Source organism: Xenopus laevis, chromosome 6S (assembly GCF_017654675.1).
Source record: "Xenopus laevis strain J_2021 chromosome 6S, Xenopus_laevis_v10.1, whole genome shotgun sequence".
NCBI lineage: Eukaryota > Metazoa > Chordata > Amphibia > Anura > Pipidae > Xenopus > Xenopus laevis.
Genome location: NC_054382.1, coordinates 117206100 through 117232240, shown reverse-complemented (window position 1 = coordinate 117232240; position 26141 = coordinate 117206100). Strand labels below are relative to the sequence as shown.

The following is a 26141-nucleotide window of genomic DNA, read 5'->3' as shown; positions in this document are numbered from 1 at the left end:
AAGGTTAGAGATGCCAATATTAAGAACTTGGGTCAACAATTAAAAGGTCTTTTGCAAAATACAGGATTCTTGGTGCCCTCTGCAGTAGCCTGGCCTGATGCTTAGGGCACTGGTATAACCTACAGATTTAGCCCCTCCATGTGATCTAAATATTCGCGGCATCACTACATTGCGTTTTGCAAATATTGCGTGCAAATATTCATGCCAGTGGTATTGTGACTTTTTACTTTGACAAAGCTCTCAGCAACCCTACTGACCACTCCTACCGAAAAAATAAAGATTCATTGACATCAGTCCCTGCCCCTAGAAAAATCTAAAGTTGATAAAATCTTGATGACTTTGCCTAAGACTTGAGTTGGCAGCATATTGACCCATGTATGGTGCCTGCTGATCAGCCAGATATCCAGTCAGACAAAAAATGTATTGGCACATTTATGCAGTCCTTTCCTGGTGGATGTCCATAGGACTCCCATATGATCCAATCGTTGGCCAATAAGCCATCATGAAGGTTGACAAAGTTGGGTTGATCTGCCTAATCTTTATGTATGTTATAGACTGGCCTCTAATTCTAAGCAACTTTTAAATTGGTTGTCCACTATTTTGGATTCGGACGAAAACTGAGCCAAATCCTAATTTGCATATGCAAATTTGGGGTAGGAAGGGGATTTTTTTACTTCCTTGTTTTATGGTAAAAAGTCACGCAATTCCCCTCCCCACTCCTAATTTGCATATGCAAATTAGGATGCGGATTCAGTTTGACCGAGCAGAAGGATTAGACAGAATCTTGCTGAAAAAGGCCAATCCACATACTGGATTCAGTGCATCCCTTGTTTTTAAATTATTTACCACCTTCTTCTGATTTTTCTTCTTCTGACCCCATCTAAAACAACAGATGCCCTGTAATGCTACATATTTATTATTTCTACTTTTTATTACTCCTCTTTCAATTCAGGCCTCCCCTATTCATATTCCAATCTCTGATTCAAATCAATGCATGGTTGCTAGGGCTATTTGGACCCTAGCAACCCGATGAACTGGAGAGCTGCTGAATAAAACGCTAAATAACTCAAAAACCACAAATAATAAAAAATGAAAACCAAGTGCAAATTGTCTCAGAATATCACTCTCTACATCATACTAAAAGCTAACTCAAATGTGAAAAACCCCTTTCTAGGAACATTAACACCAAAAAATGAAGATGTTTTAAAGGAAAGACAATATAATGTACTGGTGCCCTATCTGAGTTGGACTAAAATTATAGTGTAAGTTAAAGGAACAGTAACGTTTAAAAAAAAAAAAAAGCGTTTTAAAGTAATGAAAATATAATGCAGTGTTGCCCTGCACTGGTAAAACTGATGTTTGCTTCAGAAACACTACTATTGTTTATATAAATAAATCATAAATAATTGATTGCTTATGGTTATAATAACTGTTTATCCCAGTGCCCCCCCCCCCAGGAAATATTTGCTCTGCATTAGTGATGGTTGGGCTGGCCCAATACTGTGCAGGTTCAGGCTGATCTCGCTGCTCATTTTGTGGGTCGATCAGGCTGATCTTACACTGCTGCAGAGTTGCCAGGTCTAACTTTCAAAACCAGCCCAAAACTAGCCGAGGCACTTCAAAAGTAGCCCAAAAATAGCACAATATGTGCAGTGTCAAAAAAAAAAAAAAAAAAAAAGGCTAAAAATAAAATTAGAATGCACCTAATCCACTATTTTGGATTCATTCGGATTCAGTTCGGCCGGGCAGAGGGATTCGGCCGAATCCTGCTGAATCCCGAACCGAATCCTGGATTCGGTGCATCCCTAGTAAAAATACACCTTTTTCAAATTGTCACTGTTTCACAAATTTTTCCATGAAGCAAAATGGCACTGATTTGCCCGTAACCAGGGGTGTAACTACAGAGGGGTCCCAGGAGGTATAGGGGCCCCATAAGGCCTAATACATATACAATTTCAATAAATATTGGTGAAACAGGTCAACATTTTGGTGGCCACTGGAAAATGCGAGAATGGGAGACTTTGGGTACAGGGCCCAAAATCTGGTAACTTCTACACAAGTTGACCCCATTGCATGCTGGGTATTGTTGTCTTACATTAAAACTTGGCAAACTGTTAAACAAAAACTACATTACCCAACATGCATTGGGAGACACAGGCTTGGCACATTAGGGCAAGAAAATCTTTGGCTGGTTTCCAAAGCACAAACCAGCCAAAGGCCTAAAAAATAGCCCAAATGGCTAGTATGTACTTTATGGGCTTTAAATTTGGAGCCAAATTTTCCTGGAAAACCGCCAACCTGGCAACCATGGACTGCTGGCTTCCAGTTTTATAGACCCTCTCCCGCCCCTTTTGTGACATCATTGGCGGCTCGGCACATGTCTATAAATGAGATGGGGAGGTTGGTCAAGTATAACTCGTCCCGCACATCACTACTCTGCATTTAAGGGCAATGGCACACAAGGTATTTCTTTGCTTGATAGAAGTCATTATCCCCACAGGTGATAAAATACCCAAAATTACCTTTGGGTTTCACCCTGGAATTGACAAGACTAAGACACCTGAATTCTGATGTACGCGATGAAGTGTTCTAAGGGGAGAAGTTTGCACCCACTTTATAAAACTGAGAAAGCGGTAGAAGGAAATTCATGGGAGTGACACTGCCCAGCTCTTTCCAAGCTCGTGAATTGAACATTACTAAGTGGAAATCCAGATGCTTTAGCTTTGAGCATTTCAAGTAGTAGCCTGACATGACTGCAGCGAGCTTTTCCCTCTGGGCGTGGTGACTATTTGCTCTGTTCTTGTTTGTACATGTTCAACTGCGTCCGTTGCATTTAACTATCTCTGTCTTGCCTCTAAAACTTCAGCTGCTGATCTGGAACCTGGCTCCTTTCTGCCTCAACTACTAGTCTCGGTCCTGACAGTATCTCTGGGAATTTTTCCATGGTAACCGTCAATTTTTATAGAACTTTTTGACTGGCAGTTGGCCCTGTAATAAATTCAGTCCACCAGATTGTTCTAATCTCTCAGTTTAAGATGCCCATAGACTTCCCTTTGTAATGTAAAAATATAGGTATGGGACCCTTTATCCAAAATGCTCAGGACCTGGGTTTTTCCTTTTAACAGATCTTTCAGTAATTTAGATCTTCATACCTTAAGTCTACTAGCAAATCATGTAAACATTAATTAAAGTGGACCTGTCACCCAGACATAAAATCTGTATAATAAAAGTCCTTTTCAAATTAAAACATGAAATCCAGTTCTTTTTTTATTAAAGCATTCATAGCTGTTGTGAACTCGTTTAAAATTCTCAGCTGTCAATCAAATATTGTCTGCCCCTCCTCTATGCTTAGGCATAGAGGCGGGGCAGACATTTACTTTCACTTTCCATTCAGCTGTCACTGCTCTCCACACATTCCCCCGTTCTCTTCACCGTTAAATTGTGTAACCAGTACATGGGGATGGATATCGGGTCCCCCATTCTGGTGCACAAACAAGATTCTGAGATGATACAAGGCTTGTCTTAATAACAGTGTCCACAAAATGGCTCCTGCCTGCTTGTTATAATTATGAATTCCCAGACTGGAGGAAACCAGATTCAAATACTTTTTTATAGTATAATTAAAGTATATTTTGCTTGACTAACATGACTAAATGGGATTTGGAATCATTTTTTTGGGTGATGGGTCCCCCTTTCAACTCAATAGGGTGGTTTTGCTTCCAATAAGGATTAATTATATCTTAGTTTGGATCAAGTACAAGCTACTGTTTTATTATTACAGAGAAAAAGGGAATTGGGATAAAATGGGAGTCTATGGGAGACCATCTTTCAGTATATCAGCTTTCTGGATATTGGGGTTCCATATAAAGCATCCCATACCTGTGTATAAAACAAAGGCTTATATGGTTAAAGGGATACTGTCATTTTTTTTTCAAAATGAATCAGTTAATAGTGCGGTTCCAGCAGAATTCTGCACTGAAATCCATTTCTCAAAAGAGCAAACAGATTTTTTTATATTCAATTTTGAAATCTGACATGGGGCTAGACATATTGTAAATTTCCCAGCTGCCCCAAGTCATGTGACTTGTGCTCTGATAAACTTCAATCACTCTTTACTGCTGTACTGCAAGTTGGAGTGATATCACCCCCCTCCCTTCCCCCCCCCCAGCAGCCAAACAACAGAACAATGGGAAGATAACCAGATAACAGCTCCCTAACACAAGATAACAGCTGCCTGGTAGATCTAAGAACAACACTCAATAGTAAAAACCCATGTCCCACTGAGACTCCTTCAGTTACATTGAGAAGGAAAAACAGCAGCCTGCCAGAAAGCATTTCTCTCCTAAAGTGCAGGCACAAGTCACATGACATGGGGCAGCTGGGAAATTGACAAAATGTCCAGCCCCATGTCAGATTTCAAAATTGAATATAAAAAGATCTGTTTGGTCTTTTGAGAAATGGATTTCAGTGCAGAATTCTACTGGAGTACTGGTGCATTTGAAAAAAACAACATGTTTTTCGATCACAAGATCCCTTTAATATGCATGTTCATCAAATGACTCCAAACAATATCCATGTATTAGTTGTCTAGGCAGGTTGACTAGTTTAATTTGTAGCCACTCCAAAATAGATCAGATGGGGGGGGGGGGAAAAAAGTTTAACTTAAACTTTATTGTAACCAGTCAACAGACCTGCATTGCCTGAGGTATTTCAGGTGATAACCCCTTAATCATTGGCTTATGAATAGTTTAATTTGCCTATGCCCCGTGCTAGTGTATAGCATATTGTCTGATGTCCCGTCCCCCCGCTCCTCTTCACTTCTTGTTGCTTCAATTGTTCAGGCTGTCTGACCAAATAGAGCAATAAAAAGTTGACTGTTCTGCGGCCCATTGAACTGCATCTCTCTCTGTTTGCTTGTGTAAGGCCACCTATAGTCATGATACTGAAGCAAGAAGACTGGGCAGATCTCAGATGCCCATGGGTTTGTTGTCGCCTAGTTTTTAGTCAAGCTGTTCTGCTGCTGCTGCTACAGGTATGGGATCCATTATCTGGAAACCTGTTATCCAGAAAACTCTGTGTATAATAAATAAAGTGCCCCTTGTTGGAAAATAGGAGGATATTAGAAGTTACCTTGGAGTTCCATGACCTGTATAAAAGCACTTGGAATTCGACCTTGTACTTTTATACGGTCATGGAACTCCTCAGTGACTTATATCCTTATATTTTTTCAAATAGGGGGTACTTTATTCACTATATATGTGCTCTCTGTAATTATAAGAATGGGATCTGTTATCCAGAATTCTTATGTACTCGTAATTGTGAAGACATTCTTCTACAATCCTCCGCATAAGCGTGGGATTTCTATACAGATAGGCCATATGTTCTTTGCAGATTGATGATGGCATTGAACTCATGGTCCTCTTCCTCCACAAGAAGAGTAGAACTGTAATGAAATCTTCCCACCTCATTAACAAGCAGGAGGCTGGAACCCACCATGGGCCCGTATTGTAGCCTGTGAGAAAGGAACTGCTGCTGATTTACTTTTATTTGCATATTAAAAAGGGTGAGAGTGGTGGTCTCTCTTGCTCGAGGGCAGGAGCTCCAGATGTTTAACCATCTGCTTTCCTACTCCTCACCGCTACAATATGTTGCCCTTTTTTTTTTCTTTTTTTTTTTTTTTAAGATCAGAATGCTTTTATATAAAAATACATAACATGGGGATGCACATTTATAAAAGGTTGAATTTATGTGAATTTTTTTAAACTATTACATTTGAATATACTCGAAATTCGACTGGGGAGTTATTTATAAAAAAAAGTGAATATTTAATACTCTGACAAATTTTACCTACTCGAATCGAAATTGAGTTTTTTTTTTTCCTCTGTGCGGGCCGATACAATACCAGGGTATTGGGTCGGACGGGTTCGGGCTGACCTCGCACCCTCCTTTCCGGGTCGCGGGTTGAGCTCTTCTTGCTGCTCTCCCCATCCGAGACCTTCCAAATGCCGACTTCCGGGTTGTTTTTATAGACACGCGCCTCTCGCCCCGCCCCTTTTGTGACATCATTAGTGGGCTGCACGGGTCTCTTTTATAAAAGTGCCGGAAATTGGGCGCGGGTGGTGGAATGTCGGGTTGCGGGAGGGTCGGGGAAAAACCCGACCCGCAAATCAGGAAGGCTGCTAACATGTCCAAATTGGTCCCTGGACCTCTCCCATTGACTTATACATGAACTCGGCAGGTTGTTGGTAGCGAATAGTCGAATTTAAGTTCTTAAAGGGCCAGAGTGTGATAGATCTCAAAATTCGAATTAAAACTCAAATTGAGTTTGGATAATACACCAAATAGAATTTTGATGATAAAAAAAAAAAAATTTGAAAATCTCAGTTTTCAATTCAACCCTTAAAAAATCTGCTCCTCAGAATTATTTAGGGAAAAAATTCTGCCTGTGATGGGATTTTCATGGAGAGGCTACTAATTCACAAATGCCAGTGTAATGAGGAATTAAAACTACTAGAAACAACAATTTTATGTTGACCCAACTTCTGTGAAAATCTAGAGAACGGGTGCTAGGGGAGAGAGTTCAGGCAAGAATTGCTGCATTTACAACTACTGCCTTTAAGAGGGGGGGGGTCACCTTTAAATTAATTTCTAGTATGGTATAGAATGAAAAGTTGCTTAGATCTGGTCAATCAGGCTTCATTATTTTATTTTTTTTAGTTTTTGAATTATTTGCCTTCTTCTTCTGACTCTTTCCAACTTTCAAATGGGGGTCACTGACTCCATCTAAAAACAAATGCTCTGCAAGGCTACAAATTTATTGTTACTTTTTATTACTCATCTCTTTTTTTATTCAAATCAGTGCATGGTTTCAATGGTAATCTGACCCTAGCAACCAGATTTCTGAAATTACAAACTGGAGAGCTGCTGAATAAAAAGTTAAATAACTCAAAATCCAAAGATGATGATAAATGAAAACCAATTGCAAATTCTCTCAGAATATCACTCTCTACATCATACTAAAAGCTAACTCGAGATGAACAACCCCTTTAAGCTGGCAATAGACGCAAAGATAGTCGTATGAATCAAAGAGTCTTTGGGAGACGGCTATTTCGTAATTCAGAGATTTCTGGATAACTGGTTTCCGGATAACTGGTCAATACATGTCTATGATTAGTTTTGTGAAAGGGAGTGAGCAATGGGACATATTTCCCCTTGCTAGTCTTAGAACTAACTTTGATACCATAGACACACACAGACTCTGGGATTGTCCAGAACTAATTCGTTTTACAGTGTATTGATTGTGGGATAAATTCAGGAAATCTATGTAGCTCTGCAAAGAATATGTAAGCTCAGTGTGGTCAGCAGCCTGGTTGGTTTAAACATCCGTTCTGATGTTTTAAAGTGGACCTGTCACCCAGACACAAAAAGCTGTATAGTAAAAGTCCTTTTCAAATTAAACACGAAATCCAACTTCTTTTATTAAAGCATTCATAGCTGCTGTAAGCTCATTTAAACATCTCCTCTGTCAATCAAATATTGTCAGCCCCTCCTCTATGCCATGGGTATAGAGGTGGGGCAGACAATTACTTTCACTTTCCATTCAGCACTTCCTAGAAATCGCTGCTCTCCCCACATCCCCCGTTCTCTTCACCAGTTAATTGTGTAGCCAGTACATGGGGATGGACATCAGGTCCCCCATTCTGGTGCACAAACAAGATTCTGAGATGATACAAGACTTGTCTTAATAACAGTGTCCACAAAATGGCTCCTGCCTGCTTGTTATAATTATGAATTCCCAGACTGGAGGAAACAAGATTCAAATAATTTATATAGTGTAATTAAAGTTCATTTTACTTGACTGATGTGATAAAATAGGATTATGAATAATTTTTTTGGGTGATGGGTCCCCTTTAACCCATGTTATTTACTGATCTTGTGTACATCTCAGATACACGCTGATGGGCAACGTTTCAATATATGTTCATTTTGGTAATTTATAGAATGTAAGTGTAACTGCAAATGAAAGCAGTTTTTATCCTTCTTCTGTCCTGACTGTTGGTGTAGAATCTGCTATTCTCCAGGTTTACTAGCTGGCGCTTTCTAGTAGCCATACCGTAGACCAGGGGTCCCCAACCTTTTTTTTTTAAACCTGTGAGCCACATTCAAGTGTATAATAATGTTGGAGAGCAACATAAGCATGCAAAAAGATCCTGGGGCTTCCAAATAAGGGCTGTGATTGTGCATTGGTAGCCGCTATGTTGACTTGCAGCCAACAGGAGACTCTGTTTGGCAGTACACGTGGTTTTTATGCAACTAAAGCTTGCCTTTAAGCCTAGAATTCAAAAATAAGCACCTGCTTGGAGCCACTCCAAGGGTTTGGGGAGCAACATGTTGCTCTCGGGCTACTGGTTGGGGATCACTGCATTATATGATCCCTTTAAATAAAGCAGTTACTGTCGAGAGGCACTACTATGACCTTCTTAACTCTCTTATACTACCATAGAGTATTGATTCATTACTTTTTTGGTATTTCTGATTATCTTCTGCTTCCTTATACATCTTGCATATTTTATACTTCTAAGTATATTTTACTGGTACAAGCTCAGTGGAGCACAATGGAAACACCTGGATATTGTACGTGGAGTATATACTTTCCTGTGATGGAATAATTTTTTTTTTTTTTAGATAACATCTTTAATTGCCTTTCTCTTTTTCTTTCTAGAGTCCTAGCCATGGATAAAAACGAACTGGTTCAGAAGGCCAAGTTGGCTGAACAGGCAGAGCGGTACGATGACATGGCTGCTTGCATGAAGAGAGTCACCGAGGAGGGAGGTGAACTGTCCAATGAAGAAAGGAACCTTCTCTCAGTGGCCTACAAAAATGTAGTAGGTGCACGTCGGTCGTCCTGGCGGGTGGTGTCTAGTATCGAGCAGAAGACGGAAGGAGCCGAAAAGAAACAGGAGATGTCCAGAGAATACAGGGAGAAGATTGAGGCTGAATTGAGAGAAATCTGCAATGATGTTCTGGTAAGAATTTTTTTGACCTATCATACTTGAAAGCTTAAAGGGCAACTATTGCGAAAATGAAAATTTAATATAAGCTTCACTGAGATAATAAACTTTCAAAATACAATCCATTAAATATTCTGTACTGTTTCTGAAATAATCAAGTTTATATTCCTCTCTCAGCATCTGTTTCTCTTCATTCAGCAGTTGGGTGTCAGATATTCATTCACAGATCCAATATATCTAATATAGGGGGTCCTTTTGCCCAGAAGATGTATTAGAGCTCACTCTATTAAAATCACCAGACATCATGTCTCTCTACATGCAGAATTTGTGCAAAAGGCAGTGATTTTGTTTGTACTGGAATCAGTTATTTGAGTGAGCTCTAATTCATCTGCTAGGAAAGGAGCCCCCCCTACTAGATATATTGGATCTAACTGTCAATGAATATCTGACACCCAACTGCTGCATGAAGAGAGAATGAAGAGAAACAGATGCAAAAAGGATAATGAACATACTCGTGATTATTTCGGAAACGATGCAGAATTTTTAATTGTATTTAGAAAGTTTCTTATTTCTGTATGATGAAGCTCATTAAATGTTCATTTTCACGATAGTTCCTCTTTAAGGATAGTAAATCGTTTTCAATTTATGAATATACTCTGTTCTGATAGAAGTATAACATGGTGGCTGGGTAAATGTCTGGGGCTGCTGATTAAGTATGACCTGGTCAGCTGCTAGTCTTTGCTCAAAGAAAATTATGTATTAATTACTATACACCTATTACTATTTACTATACACACATGGATCAGAATAGTTTCTTGCCCTGCAAAAATTTTGGTTATAGAGTCTGAATTCTAAAATACAGTCCACAACCATAATTGTTTTTAGATGTATAATTTTATGCTTGTTGGATCTGATCTGAAAAGCACTGCCATTAAAATAGCATAACCTCTTCAGTGTTTAGTAAGAAATTAGTCTTTAAAATAGATTAACATTGGTCAGTGCATGCCCATATAATGGCCAGCGGGCTAGTAAATCAGCTTGCTCAACAGTTTTATTCTGCAGTCCCATAATTACAAGGTGGCCCTCAAGGTCATACATTTTTATTGTCCAATGGGAGCAGGCGTTGCATCATGCAGCTTGTGTGGGGGTTGGTAACTGAACCCTGCAGCTGTATGTTTCCAGTATTGTGCTGTGTTAACAGCCTATACTTCAATATGAGCTTGGTTCAGATTATTATGGGAGCAGGTATATGCCTGAAGTGGTCTCTTAAAGGAAAACTATACCCCCCCCCCCCAAACAATCTAGGTCTCTATTAAAAGATACTGAGTAAAACAGCTCATGTGTAAAACCCTGCTTCATGTAAATGAACCATTTTCATAATAATATACTTTTCTAGTAGGATGTGCCATTGGGTAATCATAAATAGAAAATTGCCATTTTAAAAAATAAGGGCCGCCCCCTGAGATCGTAAGATTCACTGTGCACACATACAAACCACATGTAAGGTCACATGAGCCAATTAACAGACAGAGTTCTGCCTTTTGCTTCCTCACTTCTTCCTGTTACAGTTAGTGTTGTAGTATTTCTGGTCAGGTGATCTCTGAGGCAGCACAGATAGAGTCACGAAATGGTGGTTCAAGGCAAGAGATGTAAAAGGGCAATATTTATGTAAATATATATTCCAGTTTGGTAAGATTCTTTAATATGTCATTCAATTTGATATAAACTATCTGTTGCTTAAGTATTCATTTTGGGGGTATAGTTTTTCCTTTAAATGAGTGTGATTACTGGATCCCAATAGTGTGATACTGTTTCCCCTTCACTGTAATAACCTTCCTGCCTTCTGTTCTGAATCAAGTGCTGTTGCCCATTGCTTGGGAATATTTGCATTAGGTCAGTGGTTTTGGGATTTTTAAAGTCAAAGTCCCCCTTAAATTTCCAACGTTTGTTCAGGGACCCCTTAGATGATAAAGTTACACATATATGACAACACGGCTGTATTTGAAGAAGTATCTAGAACAATATAAAGGGGGTCGAATTTCGAAACTTAAGGTTTTTTTTTTTTTTTGTACTCTGCTCGAATGGGCGGTTATTTATGGAAAAAAACAAATCTAATATTCGATCTAATAGGAACGACTTGAAAATTTGAATTGAATTCGAATAGTAAAAAAACCTCGAATGTCAGGAAGGCAATTAACCTCTTCAAATGGTTCCACCCCTGCCATTGACTTCTACATGAACTCTGCAGGCGGCGAATAGTCGAATTCGAACTTTTTCCAGGGTTGAGATCAATCTCGCATTTAAATTTGAACTTGTGTGTTTTGAATTTACCTTTGAACCGTAGCAAATCTGCCCCTAAGTGTTGTTGCTCATCCTAACTAGGGATGCATCGAATCCACTATTTTGGCCGAACCTCCCAATCCTTCGAGAAAGATTCGGCCCAATGCTAATTTGCATATGCAAATTAGGGGTGGGAAGGCGAAAGCCTTTACTTCCTTGTTTTGTGACAATAAGTCGTGGTTTCCCTACCGGCCCTAATTTGCATATGCAAATTAGTATTCAGTTCAGCCTTGCAGAAGGATTCGGCCGAATCCTGCATTCGGTGCATCTCTAACCGTAACTGAGCCTCATTATGCGCTTCCGGAATATCTTGTGCTTTGGAACCACGACTCAAGGGTAAGTTTCAGCGAGAGCCATTTAACCCACAAGCAAGTTCTGAGGATTATGGACGCCTGAAGGATATCCCCTAAAATAGAGCTGTGTTCTCCCCAGGAAAAAAAAAAATGCTGGGGGAAAAAATAACCTGCAGTGAAACTGAGCGAAGTCGAAGAATTCCAGGCGAGAACACTGTAGATGGAGGACAGAACAACAATATTCAGATTCCCTGGTCAGCAACGTCCCAGTGCTGCAAACTAGCTATACCAACTACTGCACCTGTATGATCACGTTTAACTCTTTAATAAAAGGAACAAGCCATTCCGGATAACAGATCCTTGGTGCTAACTACACGGTTCCATTCTTATAGCCGTCAATTACCATGAGAGAATACCCAATATTTCTGTGTATTTTACAGGATACAATTTAATGGCGAACTATCGCAAACATTTAATTTTAATATAAGCTTCCAAATATACAATCAATTTAATATTCTGCATCAATTCTGAAATAATCAAGTTTCACTATCCTTCTCTCAGCATCTGTTTCTCTTCATGCAGCAATTGGGTGTCAGATATTCATTGACCGTTATATCCAATATATCTTATAGGGGGGTTCCTTTCCTAGCAGATGAATTAGAGCTCACTCAAATAACTGATTCCAGTACAAACAATGTAACAAAATCACTGCCTTTTGCACAAATTCTGCATGTAGAGAGACATGATGTCTGGTGATTTTAATAGAGTGAGCTCTAATACATCTTCTAGGCAAAAGGAGCCCCCCTATAAGATATATTGGATCTAACTGTCAATGAATATCTGACACCCAACTGCTGCATGAAGAGAAACAGATGCTGAGAGAGGAATAGTGAACATAAACGAGATTATTTCAGAAACAATGCAGAATATTTAATTGATTGTATTTAGAATATTTCTTATTCCAGTATGATGAAGCTTATATTTCATTTTCACAGTAGTTCCCCTTTAAGGTTGCCCTTGCTTTTGTTTTTCGGTGCGCAATGTTGTGAACATAATTGTAATCATTGCTACTTGTGTTTATAATGAAAACACTGCTACCTGCCCTGCATCAGACATAACTCTTAACTCGTGCACCCACCAGTCTGTGTGTTTGGTTGTGGTACGCTCCATGCATGACTGCCCACTCATCTGAAGTAATTCAGCAGCATTTTGGGCACCACCACTTCTCGACAAGAATTCTATTGGTCACATTCTTTCGATGCTTCAAGTTTTAAACCACGTAACCCCTTTATTATTCGTAATGATGCATCACGCTAAGGCCTTTGTTTGAAGAAACAAGAAATGTGTCCTCTGGTCTAAACACGACCGATCCAATGACCTAGGGAAAAGTGATCCGAAAATACTCCTTAATCAGATTATGACATTAGGGTTGTTTGACGTACATCTTTACGCCACTCTCATCGGAAAAAGTGTCTGACATTCCGACAGCTTGATCAACTGAAATCTCCCATGTTTTATGCTTTGATCTCGGCCAGAGCATCACAGACCCATTTTGGATATTGTAATGCACGTGTTATTGTTTTGGGTTTAGCTGGGGTGTATCATCACTTCTGTGCCTGGGCTGATGCAGCTGCAGTTTGCATGAACCAGTACTTGCCAGTAGGGATGGGCGAATTTTACCCGTTTCACCTCACCAAACATTTGCCTCTGGCGAAAATTCACCGAAATGCATTAGTCTATGGCCGACTATTTTATTTTTTTTTGATTCACATTTTTTTTCCCCCTCCCATTAAAGTCTATGGGCGTCATTTCTGCGGCGAAAACATTTGCTCATCCCTACTTTCCAGCTGTCTAGTTCACGCCCAAAATGAACTTTGGATCAGGGGGTTGTACCTAAAAAATGTTCTCTCCAGGCTTGTCCGTATCCTGGTGTGAAATCCCTTTCAGGTGACGTGGTGAATGGCAAATCGTGGTTTAGTTTGAGGCAAAGAGGGTGTGGGGCTGTAAATGCTGGGTGCCCTATTAGGCCTGTGCAATTCCAGATGAGCTGCCACCCAAAAAGATGTTTGGGGTTAAAAACTGCCTGTTTTATCTAGGAATCTGAACCATGCATAATGCCTGTCCAAAGTCCAGCCTTTTGCCCTTTTTCATTAGATTATTGTATTTTGGGCAGTTTTATTTGAGCCGTGTCAATTAAGAGATTGTGCTGAACATTGTTTTTACTCATTCTATCGATGTAAAAAAGATGTTTTTTGTTATTTCTTGAGCTAAACAGGGAAACAGAAGCTACTCCATGTGTTATTATTCCTTGTGAGGTTAATATTTAGATTTAGACTCCTCCTTACAAAACAGTCACAACAAAGGGTGTCGGGTGGGGTTGTATACTGGTAATCCAATTCTCCAACTAGCAAAGGCCAAACATGGAGCAGTTTGTTTTCCTGTTTGTTTCAAGAAATAACAAAAACATATATAGTTTTTTCTAATTAAAACCATATGCAAAAGTATTTTCAGCACCCGCCATACTCATTAAACTGGGAAGTTGCTATGAGCAATAGGAAACAACTTTTTATTAGAGCAAAAACATGGCATATTTAAATTTTAGGTGCAGATACGAAGATTTAAAGGAACGGTAACAATTAAAGCAATGAAAATATAATTTACTGTTGCCCTGCACTGGTAACTGGTGTGTCTGTCAGAAATATTACAATAAATTGTGCTTTATCGGTTATCTACGATTTATCCTGTGCTTGAATGGCTGCCCCTGTGGTTACCAGCTTATATAAACCATAGTAGAGTTTGTGAAGCAAACATACCATGTTTCACCAGTGCAGGGCAACATTAAATTATATTGTCACTACTTTAAAACACTTATTTATTGGTGTTCGTTTCATTTCATGTACATTCTATTCACATGGTGAATATGAAATAATGTAGTTTTAGTGAGGGTTACTGTTGGCTAGGAATGCACCGAATCCACTAGCTTGGATTAGGCCGAATATTCAGTCGAATACCAACCTGAATCTGCATCCTAATTTGCATATGCAAATAAGGGGTGGGAAGGGGAAAAGATTTTTTACTTCCTAGGTTTGTTCCAAAAAGTCACGCAATTTCCTTCCGTGCCCCTAATTTACATACGCAAATTAGGGTTCGGCCAGGCAGAAGGATTTGCCCAATCCTGCTAAAAATGACTGCCCGAACCAAATCCTGGATTCCATGCATCCTACATTTGGATGGCAGGGCCCCCCTAAACGTGAGTTGCCAACTACAGAAGGGAGGAGGGGAGCACAGGTGGCTGCATCTTCTTCCAGTGACAGCATTTTGTTCCCTTATTGGTCACAGAATTTCAAGTCCTGGTAAAGCTGCATGGTGATTGGATGAGCTGGAGAAGTTCAAACCTCAGCTATCCAATCCCTGAGCAGCTCAACCGGGACTTAAACTCAGTGACCAATAAGGGAAAGGAATGGACAGAAGATACCTCCCCTTGTGCTCCCACCCTGCCTTCCCTAAATCAGAAACATTCAGAAAGCAGAGGGCCTGTCTAATCAATAAATTGTGGCGTGGCTGGGCCCCCCTTACCTTCCGGGCCCCCTGTCCCCCCCATGATGGCTGCCCTGTAGGCATAGCTGGGGGTGGAGACATAGCCATGCCCACTGACGGAGCAAGGAGGGCTTGTGTGCATTAGAAAACTTGGTAACGTCAGACCTGGGGGGGAGAGCTTGTTTTTGGATGTCATTTAAAGGACCAGTAGCATCAATTTTTACTTCATTAGTATACAATGGAAAAAAAACACAAAGACAAATTAAACTTGGAAATCGGCAAGTCTTTATAAAGAAATAACTTACCAAAACTCCACTTCCGCTCCTCTTCAGAAAAGGCGACAGGGCGACGATCCATCGCGCGGCACTCCATTTCTCCTATATGTCCTATAAGGAAGGCAGGGAGGGGAAATTGAGTGACACTCAATGGATCGCTTTTTCTGAAGAGGAGCGGAGTGTTGGTAAATTATTGCTTAATAAAGACTTTCAACGTTTAATTTGTCTGATTTTTTTTTTTCTTTGTATACAGTTGTATAAAAATTATATAACTGGTCCTTTAAACAGGGAATGGGGTGCTGATTTTGCATATGGCAGTGTGGTGGGGCTATAATTATTCAAGGATCCCAATTTGTCTTTGTTCAATGTCTAGGGCAGGTCTGTGCAGCTGAAGGGGTCATGTGCTATGGGCCAACTTCAGCCTGTAAAAAGGTTCCATATTTGTTCCTGGTCAGGGCTGTGCATCTGTCCTGCAGCTCTCCCTGTGCATCGCAACTGTCACCTGTCCTACGGCCTAGTCCTGATTGTAATGACCATGCCTTTGTGAGAATGTATTGTGACTCTGGTTTGGAAGTGATTGGGCGAACTGGGATTAACTAGTGGAAGCAAATTCAAATGAGTGTCCTATTTAAAGGAACAGTAACACCAAAAACTGAAAGTGTTTTAAAGTGATGAAAATATCATGTAGTGTTGCCCTGCACTGGTAAAACTGATCTGTTTGCTTCAGAAACACTATTATAGTAAATATAAAGAAGCTGCTGCAATGGCAGAAATTGAAAAACAGCTATATGGCACAGGATAAATAATGGATAACAGATAACACCATTATGTTCTACAGAGCTTATCTGCTGTGTAACCTGAGCCTTTTCTCCATTCAATGGCTGCCCCCATTGCTACACAGCAGCTTATTTATATGAACTATAGTAGTGTTTCTGAAGCAAACACACCAGTTTTATTAGTGCAGGGCAACACTACATTATATTTTTATTAGTTTAAGGGTCATGCCACACAGGGCGTTTTGGGGAGATTTGGTCGCCTGGCGACTAATCGCCTCGTTTTCCTCGAGGAAACTTCAGAAAACGAATCGCTGCATGTGATTAGCGTCTGTTTTATTTTCCATTTTAGCCGGCACATGAACAGGGAAGGCGTTTGGGGAGATTGGTCGCAGCAAAAACGAGGCGATTAGTCGCCAGGCGACCAAATCTCCCCAAAACACCCTGTGTGGACTTACCCCAAAACAATTAAATTTTTTGATGTTACTGTTCCTTTAATCATCCCGAATTGTTTGCTTGTATGAGAGTGTATAGAAAATTAGCCGCTCTCAGTTCAAGTGTTGTTACAGCAGGGGAAAGAGATAAGGAAGAGACATTGGCAAGTTAAAAGATTGCACTGCTTTCAAATTCAAATGATGTAAAAGGCAAGGGCTATTTGTTTGAAGAGACTATAACAGTACATCATGATTGGCACGATCATTTTGGAGATAGTAGCTTGTTTTCCATTACTTTGTATTTCCAGTGCTATTTGCCTATACATTTGGACTAGGATCATTGGCAGCTCGCTGGGCTCTTGGAAGTGTCCTGGCAGTTACAACTCGCTAAGTTTTATCACATCTCCTAGCGTGACTGTCTTTTTTTTTTTTTTTTTTTATTCGGACCCAAACATTGGGAATATACCAAATTATAGTGAGAAATGAATGTAATTTTTTTTTTTTTTTTTTTTTTTAAGCCTTTGTCATTGACTTCTCATTAAACAAAGGAACCGCCGTGGCCAGTAGAAAGTTGATAGGAAATGGTATTGTTATAAATGTTATTTCTGGAATCAAAACAAGCCGTGCAGAGAATATAAACAGCCAGAGAGCTGCTAATAGCCATTACATTTACATATAACTATTGCATGTTTCGTTTATACTGGAAATTCGCTTAGAATTATATTTTCTTTATTATACACAAGTTTTTGGGTAAAGTTCTCCTTTTGTGAATGCTTCTATTGAAAGCCCTTTGTGCCAATTATTTTAATGAAAGAGATGTAAGGTCCATTCCCTCCATGTTGGCTATGAGAGAGGAATCCCTGACACCTGCCAGAAGCACAGACTTTGTGTTTGTTCCATAATGTGTTTTAACCTGCATTTGCCTTTTGCAGAATCTTCTGGACAAATTCTTGATTGCCAATGCCACGCAACCAGAAAGCAAAGTTTTCTATTTGAAAATGAAGGGAGATTATTATCGTTACTTGGCTGAAGTAGCTGCCGGCGATGCAAAGTCAGGTAGGTTTTGGCATTGCTAAATCATAATCATTTATCAAATTCACTATATGTAAGAAAAAAAAAACCCATTTATTTATATATATATATATATATATATATATATAATAAAGTACCCCCTCTTGTAAATTATAAGGATATTATAAGTTACCGAGGAGTTTCATGACCATATAAAAACACGAGGCCTAAGGCCGAGTGTTTTTATACAGGTCATGGAACTCCGAGGTAACTTCTAATATCCTCATATTTTACAACTGGGGGTACTTTATTTATTATAATACACAAATTTCAGTCATGTGACAGAAATGACATCAGAACTCACAGTTTATAACTGATGACATCAGAACTCACCGTTTGAGGATATAATTCACAAGATATTCATGGCTTTTGTGTAATATATATATATATATATATATACACCTATACCGATTTTCTTTACATTAACGCGATTCCGCCTAAGTTGCTTCCCACATTTGTAATCGCATGCCAGTTATCCAGCACCGCTTGTCTAGTATAGGACAAAAATGCCTGTAAAACTGTAATGCCCTAAAATGATGCAATAAAGGCATTTTTATTCTATAACAAGGTAAGCGTTGCTTTTCCATTCTGGATTTTGTGTATTTGCCAAAGAAAAGTGGCCGTTGGGGGAACCTGCACTACATAAAGGTTCAAAGTGTTGTGGCGACTACTTTCCAAAAACAGAAAGCGGGTTGGTGGTCAGTACGTAGAAATATAGAATTATGTCCAATTCCTTATAGTTGCTCCGTGCTGCAACTGAATCGGTGAACAATCCAAAGGCAAAAAAAAAAGGAACTCCAGCAGATTGACTGCAGAAATTTTATTCCAGTTTGTGGTAAAACATGTTTCGGGGTCAATAACCTTTATCAAGTGAACTTTTTTTTGTCGACTACTTTGTACCACAATAGCTTGCCATTGTCATGTACCTCTGTACTCCAACTGTCCGTTAGTGCCCATCTTTTACTTATTTCTCTTGTTTATGTTCTGTACAATTTCATCACCTGTTCTAGGCCAAATACCCCACGTTTTGCAGTCGCCATAGGAGGCCAGGCAAAATTGGGGTTTGATATCGGTATGTTAAAGGATTCAGTACGGGTAGTTCCCACATTAAATACACCCAATTTACAACTCACACTTGCAAACAAAGCCGTTTATTGCCAATAGATTAGCCACAATAGTGCAAGCTATAACGCTTTATTCTGCAGAATACTTTTCCATACCTGAATAAACAGGTCTAGAAGCTCTCTCTCTCTCTCTTTAGGGTAGTAGTTGCCATATTAGCTTGGTGTGACATCACTTCCGTTCTGAGTCTCTCCCTGATTACTCATAGCTCTGGGCTCAGTTTACAGCAGGGAGGGGGGGAATGGAGGGGAGAGGGGCAAACTGAGCATGCTCAAGCCCTAGCTCCTAGTCCATGTGTACACAACAGAAGGAAATGATGTGTTTCCTTAGACAGAGAACTCATTACACACAGCCTTAATTTGATGGTTTACTGGTGTATTTATTAGGGATGCACTGACTCCACTATTTTGGATTTGGCCGAATCCTCTGCCTTAAAGCCCATTGGGGAGATTTTTTTTATTTACAGCAAATGTATGTAAAGCTGGCCATAGACGTGCAGGTATACCTTCAATATCAGACGAAAGATCCATCTGAACCATGCAGATTAAATAAAGTAGTAAAAGAACAAATCAGACAATTTTCTGCCCCTGACAACAATCGTACGAACGTTAAATCCGACAAAGACTGGGTACAGTCACCCATTGATATTGTCGGATCAGCAATACATGAGAGATATTATCATTAGCCGACATAAATCTTCTAACCTGTCTGATGGACTAAACTGTGTGTGTGTGTATATACATTATACACTTTTTTTTTTTTTAATGCACAGCCCAGTTACACTGCATTTTTTTTTATGTATGTGTTTAACTGATGGATCCACCATACCTCTCTTTTTTGTGTGGGGTGTGTGTGTGTGTGTGTGTGTGTGTATATGTGTGTGTGTATATATGTATGTGCATTGTGCCTATTTTGAAATTTAATATTTTTCTATGTTTTTGAAATTCTAAAGCACTATTTGGACCTTCCCCCCCCCATTATCAGGGCAATTTGTTCAGCGCTTCTTATCTGCTTTTGAATGAACCCCCTCCCTTTTCCTAAGCTCCAGCCTTTGAGCAGCTTATTGTCTGGGGGCTTCTCAGTGCACTAATGTTTATCAGCTTCTCCGTTGCTCCTCAGAACCAGGAAGTGAAATGAAGTGCCAAAGTAAAACTGGATTAACTTCAAATTCTTAACCAAAACAATAGCCAAAAAAGTGTGTTCAGAGCAAGCCCTATTCATTCAGCTCATGTCGGAGTGTATACAGTCTCTTTAAGTATGTTTATTGCACGCACCTTTTCTGTGTTGGAATATAAGGATTTAGGCCTCAAGCACACGGACACATTCGGGGGGAGATTTAGTCGCCTGGCAACTAATCGCCTCTTCTGCGGGGCGACAATCTCCCCAAATTGTCTTGCGCCTGCTGTAATGACAAAACGCTAGCTCCAATGCACTCGCGGTGCTTCAATTTCCGAAGTCGCCCGAAGTTTCCTCTTGAGGCAACTTTGGGCGATTTCGGAAATAGAAGTGCCGCGAGTGCATTGGTGCTAGCTTTTTGTCATTATAGCAGTTCGGGGAGATTGTTGCCCCACAGAAGAAGTGATTAGTCGCCAGGTGACTAAATCTCCCCGAATCTGCCCGTGTGTTTTTGGGAATATCCGAGCATATAGCTTATTCCTTTATGTATAAGTTGGTTCCGCATGTACACTTACAGGAATGTTCATACAATCTAACATGTCAATCTGTATTACTAGATATCGTGGGCCAGTCACAGAAGGCGTATCAAGATGCTTTTGACATCAGCAAAACTGAAATGCAACCAACACATCCAATCCGATTGGGTCTGGCCCTGAACTTCTCTGTGTTCTACTATGAGATCCTTAACTGTCCAGATAAAGCGTGTTCTCTGGCCAAGACTGTAAGTGTTTTGTTTCTTGCGCTGCCGGTGCTTTACCAGACACATGAGGAAATTCTTCATCCACAATAACTTCTGCTTTTTCTGCAATTTCAGGCTTTTGATGAAGCCATTGCTGAGCTTGACACTTTGAGTGAAGAGTCCTACAAAGACAGCACATTAATAATGCAGTTACTGAGAGACAACTTAACAGTAAGTCCATGGACATTTGCTTTCATCTCTATGTGAATAGAGCATCCTGTAAATTATATCCGTATATAGTGGTGTCATCTGTTCTAATACTCCTCACTGATATCATTTCTGTTACAAGACTTGCTAAAACATCTGTATTATAATGAATGTACCCCCGTTACATAAATATAAGGATATCACCTTGGAGTTCCATGACTTGTGTAAAACCACTTAGAACTCCAATAAGCATTTCAATATTTACTATATCTAACACAGGAGTCAAGAATATCCTGTAAATTCTAAATGGTGCTTAGTGATGTCCTCGTTTATGATTGGTTCTAAGTGATGTCATTTTTGAGGGCTCTGAGCAGCTGTTGAGAAGCTAAGCTTAGGGGTCGTCTCAAATTATCAAGCAGAAAATTAGGTTTGTAATATAAGATGATGCTACAAGGCTGATTATTAAAGGGATACTGTCATGGGGAAAAAGTTTTTCAAAATGAATCAGTTAATAGTGCTTCTCCAGCAGAATTCTGCACTGAAATCCATTTCTCAAAAGAGCAAACAGATTTTTTTATATTCAATTTTGAAATCTGACATGGGGCTAGACATATTGTCAATTTCCCAGCTGCCCCAAGTCATGTGACTTGTGCTCTGATAAACTTCAATCACTCTTTACTGCTGTACTGCAAGTTAGAGTGATATCACCCCCTCCCTTTCCCCCCCAGCAGCCAAACAAAAGAACAATGGGAAGGTAACCAGATAGCAGCTCCCTAACACAAGATAACAGCTGCCTGGTAGATCTAAGAACAACACTCAATAGTAAAAACCCATGTCCCACTGAGACACATTCAGTTACATTGAGAAGGAAAAACAGCAGCCTGCCAGAAAGCATTTCTCTCCTAAAGTGCAGGAACAAGTCACATGACCAGGGGCAGCTGGGAAATTGACAAAATGTCTAGCCGCATGTCAGATTTCAAAATTGAATATAAAAAAAATCTGTTTCCTTTTTTGAGAAATGGATTTCAGTGCAGAATTCTGCTGGAGCAGCACTATTAACTGAAAAAAACATGTATCCTGATGACAGGATCCCTTTAAATTCTGATGCTAATTGCACTGGTTTCTGTGCTGCCATGTAGTAATTGTGTATTAATTACTAATCAGCCTTATATTGTGACATTTCTATTCTATGTGTACTGTATATTGTGAGTGGGTCCCTAAGCTCAGTAAGTGACAGCAGCACAGAGCATGTGCAGTGAATCAGCAGAAAAGAAGATGGGGAGCTACTGGGGCATCTTTGGAGACACAAATCTTTACTGCTAAAGAGCTGTGGTTGCCTTGGGCTGGTACAGAAGCCCAAAACATAATGTACAACATTTCTAGCTACTTTAGTTAAGCTTTACTTCTCTTTTAAGGGAAGTGCCAGCACAAATTAGCAGGATAGCGATTACAATCATCCCTCAATAATTCCCTTTTTTGTCAATGCTTACTGGTCTGGTGGGAATGAGCACCACTATATATGTAGCATGTGTGGATACAGCAATGCCTGCTGGTTGGTTAAGAAATGGCAATTGTAATGAATAACCCAAAAAACTGAATACAGTTGTAATATTTTGTATTAACCAATTTTTAATCTTCTGTTTTAGTTGTGGACATCAGACACCCAAGGGGATGAAGCTGAACAAGGAGAAGGAGGGGAGAATTAATCCGCCTTCCTTTTTGTCTGCCTCATAAAATTTACACAATAGACCATTCGTCATCCTTACTGTCCCACAAATAGGTTTTGTTTTTTTAATTTTTTTTTTTTTTATTATTTTGTTTACAATTACGGTTTGTTACTTTTTTTTTTCTTTTGGACTTCTATATTTCCCATGTGGTTTTTGTGTTTAATAATAGGGAATAGAGCCAGTTAATATTTGGGGGAAATGATCATTGTCTTTTTTTTTTTCCTCTTAAGGTGGCCAATCTAGGGATGTTGAATTTTTATACATGTTTTAAGTGTTTTGGCGTAGTACTTCTGGTACTCTGTGGATCCACCACAAGCCCCGTGTTTGAGCAATTCTAATGGAGCAAAGCATCATGGAAAATAAGGGATGATCTGCAGGGGTGTTTGACCTCGGCCTCCCCCTTCAGCTGTTATGGAGCTGCCTATACTATAGAGTGGTAGGCCTGTAACAACTGAAGGAGGATATCCCTGTTATAGAGCTATGGGCACAGACTTTGACATTCCTAAAGCGCATGGGTGCAGGGAAGCTGCCTCATCTTCCGCTAAAGCTTTTATACCCTCCTAGTCTCTGCCTGTCCTTTTTACTGAATGTTCTCTCAAAAAAAAAAAAAGGCAAGTCCCTGTCCAACCAGTAGCCATGGAGGAAGGACCCCATAACGGTCACAACCCCAATTCCCTAAATCTTCTGCTTTTGTTAAAGTTGCTATTCTCCATCTTATCTGTAATTTAATTGTTTCAACAACTTAAAGATCAAAAGGAAAAAGTACTTGACGCGTTAAACTCTGTGCTCGGTATCCATATTTTCACTGTATATCTGGCGCTGCAGAAAAAAAGGAAAACAAACCCTCCTATTTAACTTTCAGTTTTATTTTCGTTTTTGATACTTGCCTAACATGCATGTGGCTGTAAAAAAAAAAAAAAAAAATAGAGAAAAAAAAAAAACAACCTAGTTACCAGGGGAATAACTCGAGATGATGGCTAGCTTTTGTTTAATGTCTTACGGAAATTTTCATGAACAATCCAAGCATAATTGTTAAAGAACATGTGTAATAAGTTGATGTAAGTGGAATAAAAATTTTATGAATGGATTTTTTTTTTTTTTCAACTATTTACACTGTCATTTTAAATATCGGCATCGCTTTCTTTCACCTCGGAATATTGAATATTTTAGAAACGGGGGAGAAAAAGGGCAGATAACAATGAACTGGGTCGGGGGTTACTTTTAAAGGAAATGATTAAAGCTGATAATAATACTCTGTTGTATGTCACGTCATTTGTAAATGTCTCAGCTGGAAGATACACGTCTCCTGTGTGATTCAGTAGCCTTAAAGGGATTCTGTTGTGATTTTTATGGTGTCGTTTTTATCATCGTTGTTTACACTGCAAATAATTCACTCTACCATGTAAAGTTTAAAGGTGGCCATATACGGAGAGATCCGCTCGTTTGGCGATGTCGTCAAACGAGCGGATCTCTCTCCCATATGCCCACCTTGAGGTGGGCAATATCGGGCTGATACTAACAAATGGGAACGGGCAGTTGAATTGCGGGACCGCATCAACGAACAGATGTGGCCGCGATCTGACAGGATTTTTAGTCCCATCCAATCGAGATCTGGCTGACTTTCGGCCAGATCTCGATTGGGGAAGCCCGTCGGGGGGCCCCATACACGGGCCAATAAGCTGCCAACTCGGTCTGTTGGCAGCTTTTATCGGCCCATGTATGGCCACCTTTAGTCCTAACCCAACAACTGTATTTTTTTTTAGTTGTAATATTGGCGTGTAGGTGCATCTCGGGTAATTTTGCCTGGTCATGTGCTTTCAGAAAGAGCCAGAACTTTAGGATGGAACTGCTTTCTGGCAGGCTGTTGTTTCTCCTTCTCAATGTAACAGAAGGTGTCTCAGTGGGACCTGGATTTTACTATTCAGTGCTGTTCTTAAGCTGGCCATAGACGCAAAGATCTGATCAGGCCAGAATCCTAGATTGGTACGATTTTTGGACTGTGTTGAGTCCCGATATTTTTCGTCCCACGGAGATCGGTCGTTTTGTTGATCGGACAGGTTAAAAGATTTCCAGATTTTCAGTGGGAGACCAGCTTTTGTCAGACATAACTTTCGTACGATTGCTGTCAGGGGCAGAACCTCTGGCTGATCTGTTCTTTTACTACTTTATTTGTTCTGAATGGTTAGTGGCAGCTCGGGAGATGGAGAAGTCAGATTGTTTGAGGATTCGAGCTATCGGATCTTTGTGTCTATGGCCATCTTAAGATCTACCAGGGAGCTGTTATCTTGTGTTAAGGAGCGGTTATCTGGTTACCTACCCATTGTTCTGTTGTTAGGCTGGTGGGGGGGAAAGGGTGGGGCGATATCACTCCAACTTGCAGTAAAGAGTAATTGAAGTTTATCAGAGCACAAGTCACATGACTGGGGGCACCTGGAAAACGGATTTCAGATTTCAACATGAGCATGAAAAATGGATTTCAATGCAGAAGTCTACTGGAGCAGCACTATTAACTGATGTAAAGAGGTAGCTGACCCTGTATACTTTCTCATTCTTAGCAGTTGGTCACAATCATCTATTGATCTGATGCTAGGATTACATTAGTACTTTATTTACTTCATCTTTCTATTAAGGCTCTCTCCTAATCATTTTCCAGTCTCTGATTCAAATCACTGTCTGGTTGCTAGGGTACATTGGCATTTCAACAAATACATTTGCACTCAACCCATTATCAATATATTTAAGACATTTTGTGCCTTAAGCTACCAAAAAATGCCTTACCCTTTAAACAAAACAGGGATTGTTTGTCCATATATTGCAATATATTTAAGCTGGCCAACTACGTCAAAGTCATCCCATATCTGGCCAGTCCTACACTCAAATTGCCTCTGATTCATTAAGAATTCTATTGCTTCATTATACATTTTACATATATATTGATAATGGATTGAGTGCAGAGGATTCTTGTATGTGTCTATATGTATTTTGTGGTCACAGCCTCATTGCACCCCCGCCTAATGGTTTTAAATATTAGTGGTAAGCACAACTTTCCCTTGTTTGCTATCGATTACATTGGCTGTTCAGCAGCTGAACTATCTTTTTAAAGAGGTACTGGTCAATTTTAGAGCTGCCCATTGACGTTCAGATATTGGTCCTTGTACAACATACGGTCTGATCGTGATCATTTGTTTTTAATGCAACAATCTAAAACCTAGCCATTCAGATTTAAACGGTAGGATTAAAGTAGGAACAATAACCAATTACAATAACAAATGTTCTGGCCATTCATCGACAGATGGTAATCGCACAAAGTAATTTGCCCGAAATTATATTGGTCACCCCTGGATACGGTTGCAGAGATGTTATCCGGCAAATTTTCCAACCAGGCCGATCAAATAAACTGGTATGAAAATTGTTGGGATAATTCTAATTATGAAATCAAATTTTAAATTAAATTGCTGTTGAAAATATTTAATGAGTCAGAACCAGACACACCAAG

General features: G+C 39.7%; 1 protein-coding gene across 1 annotated transcript in view; it reads left to right on the top strand.

Moving 5' to 3' along the window:
• Nucleotides 1-23569, top strand: part of ywhaz.S (tyrosine 3-monooxygenase/tryptophan 5-monooxygenase activation protein zeta S homeolog) — a 29961-nt gene extending 6392 nt beyond the window's left edge. The window contains 5 exon segments of the mRNA NM_001086648.1: nucleotides 8723-9026; nucleotides 17596-17719; nucleotides 20590-20753; nucleotides 20847-20942; nucleotides 22565-23569. Of these exon segments, the coding sequence (NP_001080117.1) occupies nucleotides 8733-9026; nucleotides 17596-17719; nucleotides 20590-20753; nucleotides 20847-20942; nucleotides 22565-22624 (738 nt within the window). The 5' untranslated portion in view covers nucleotides 8723-8732 and the 3' untranslated portion in view covers nucleotides 22625-23569.
• Nucleotides 23570-26141: the final 2572 nt, after the last annotated feature.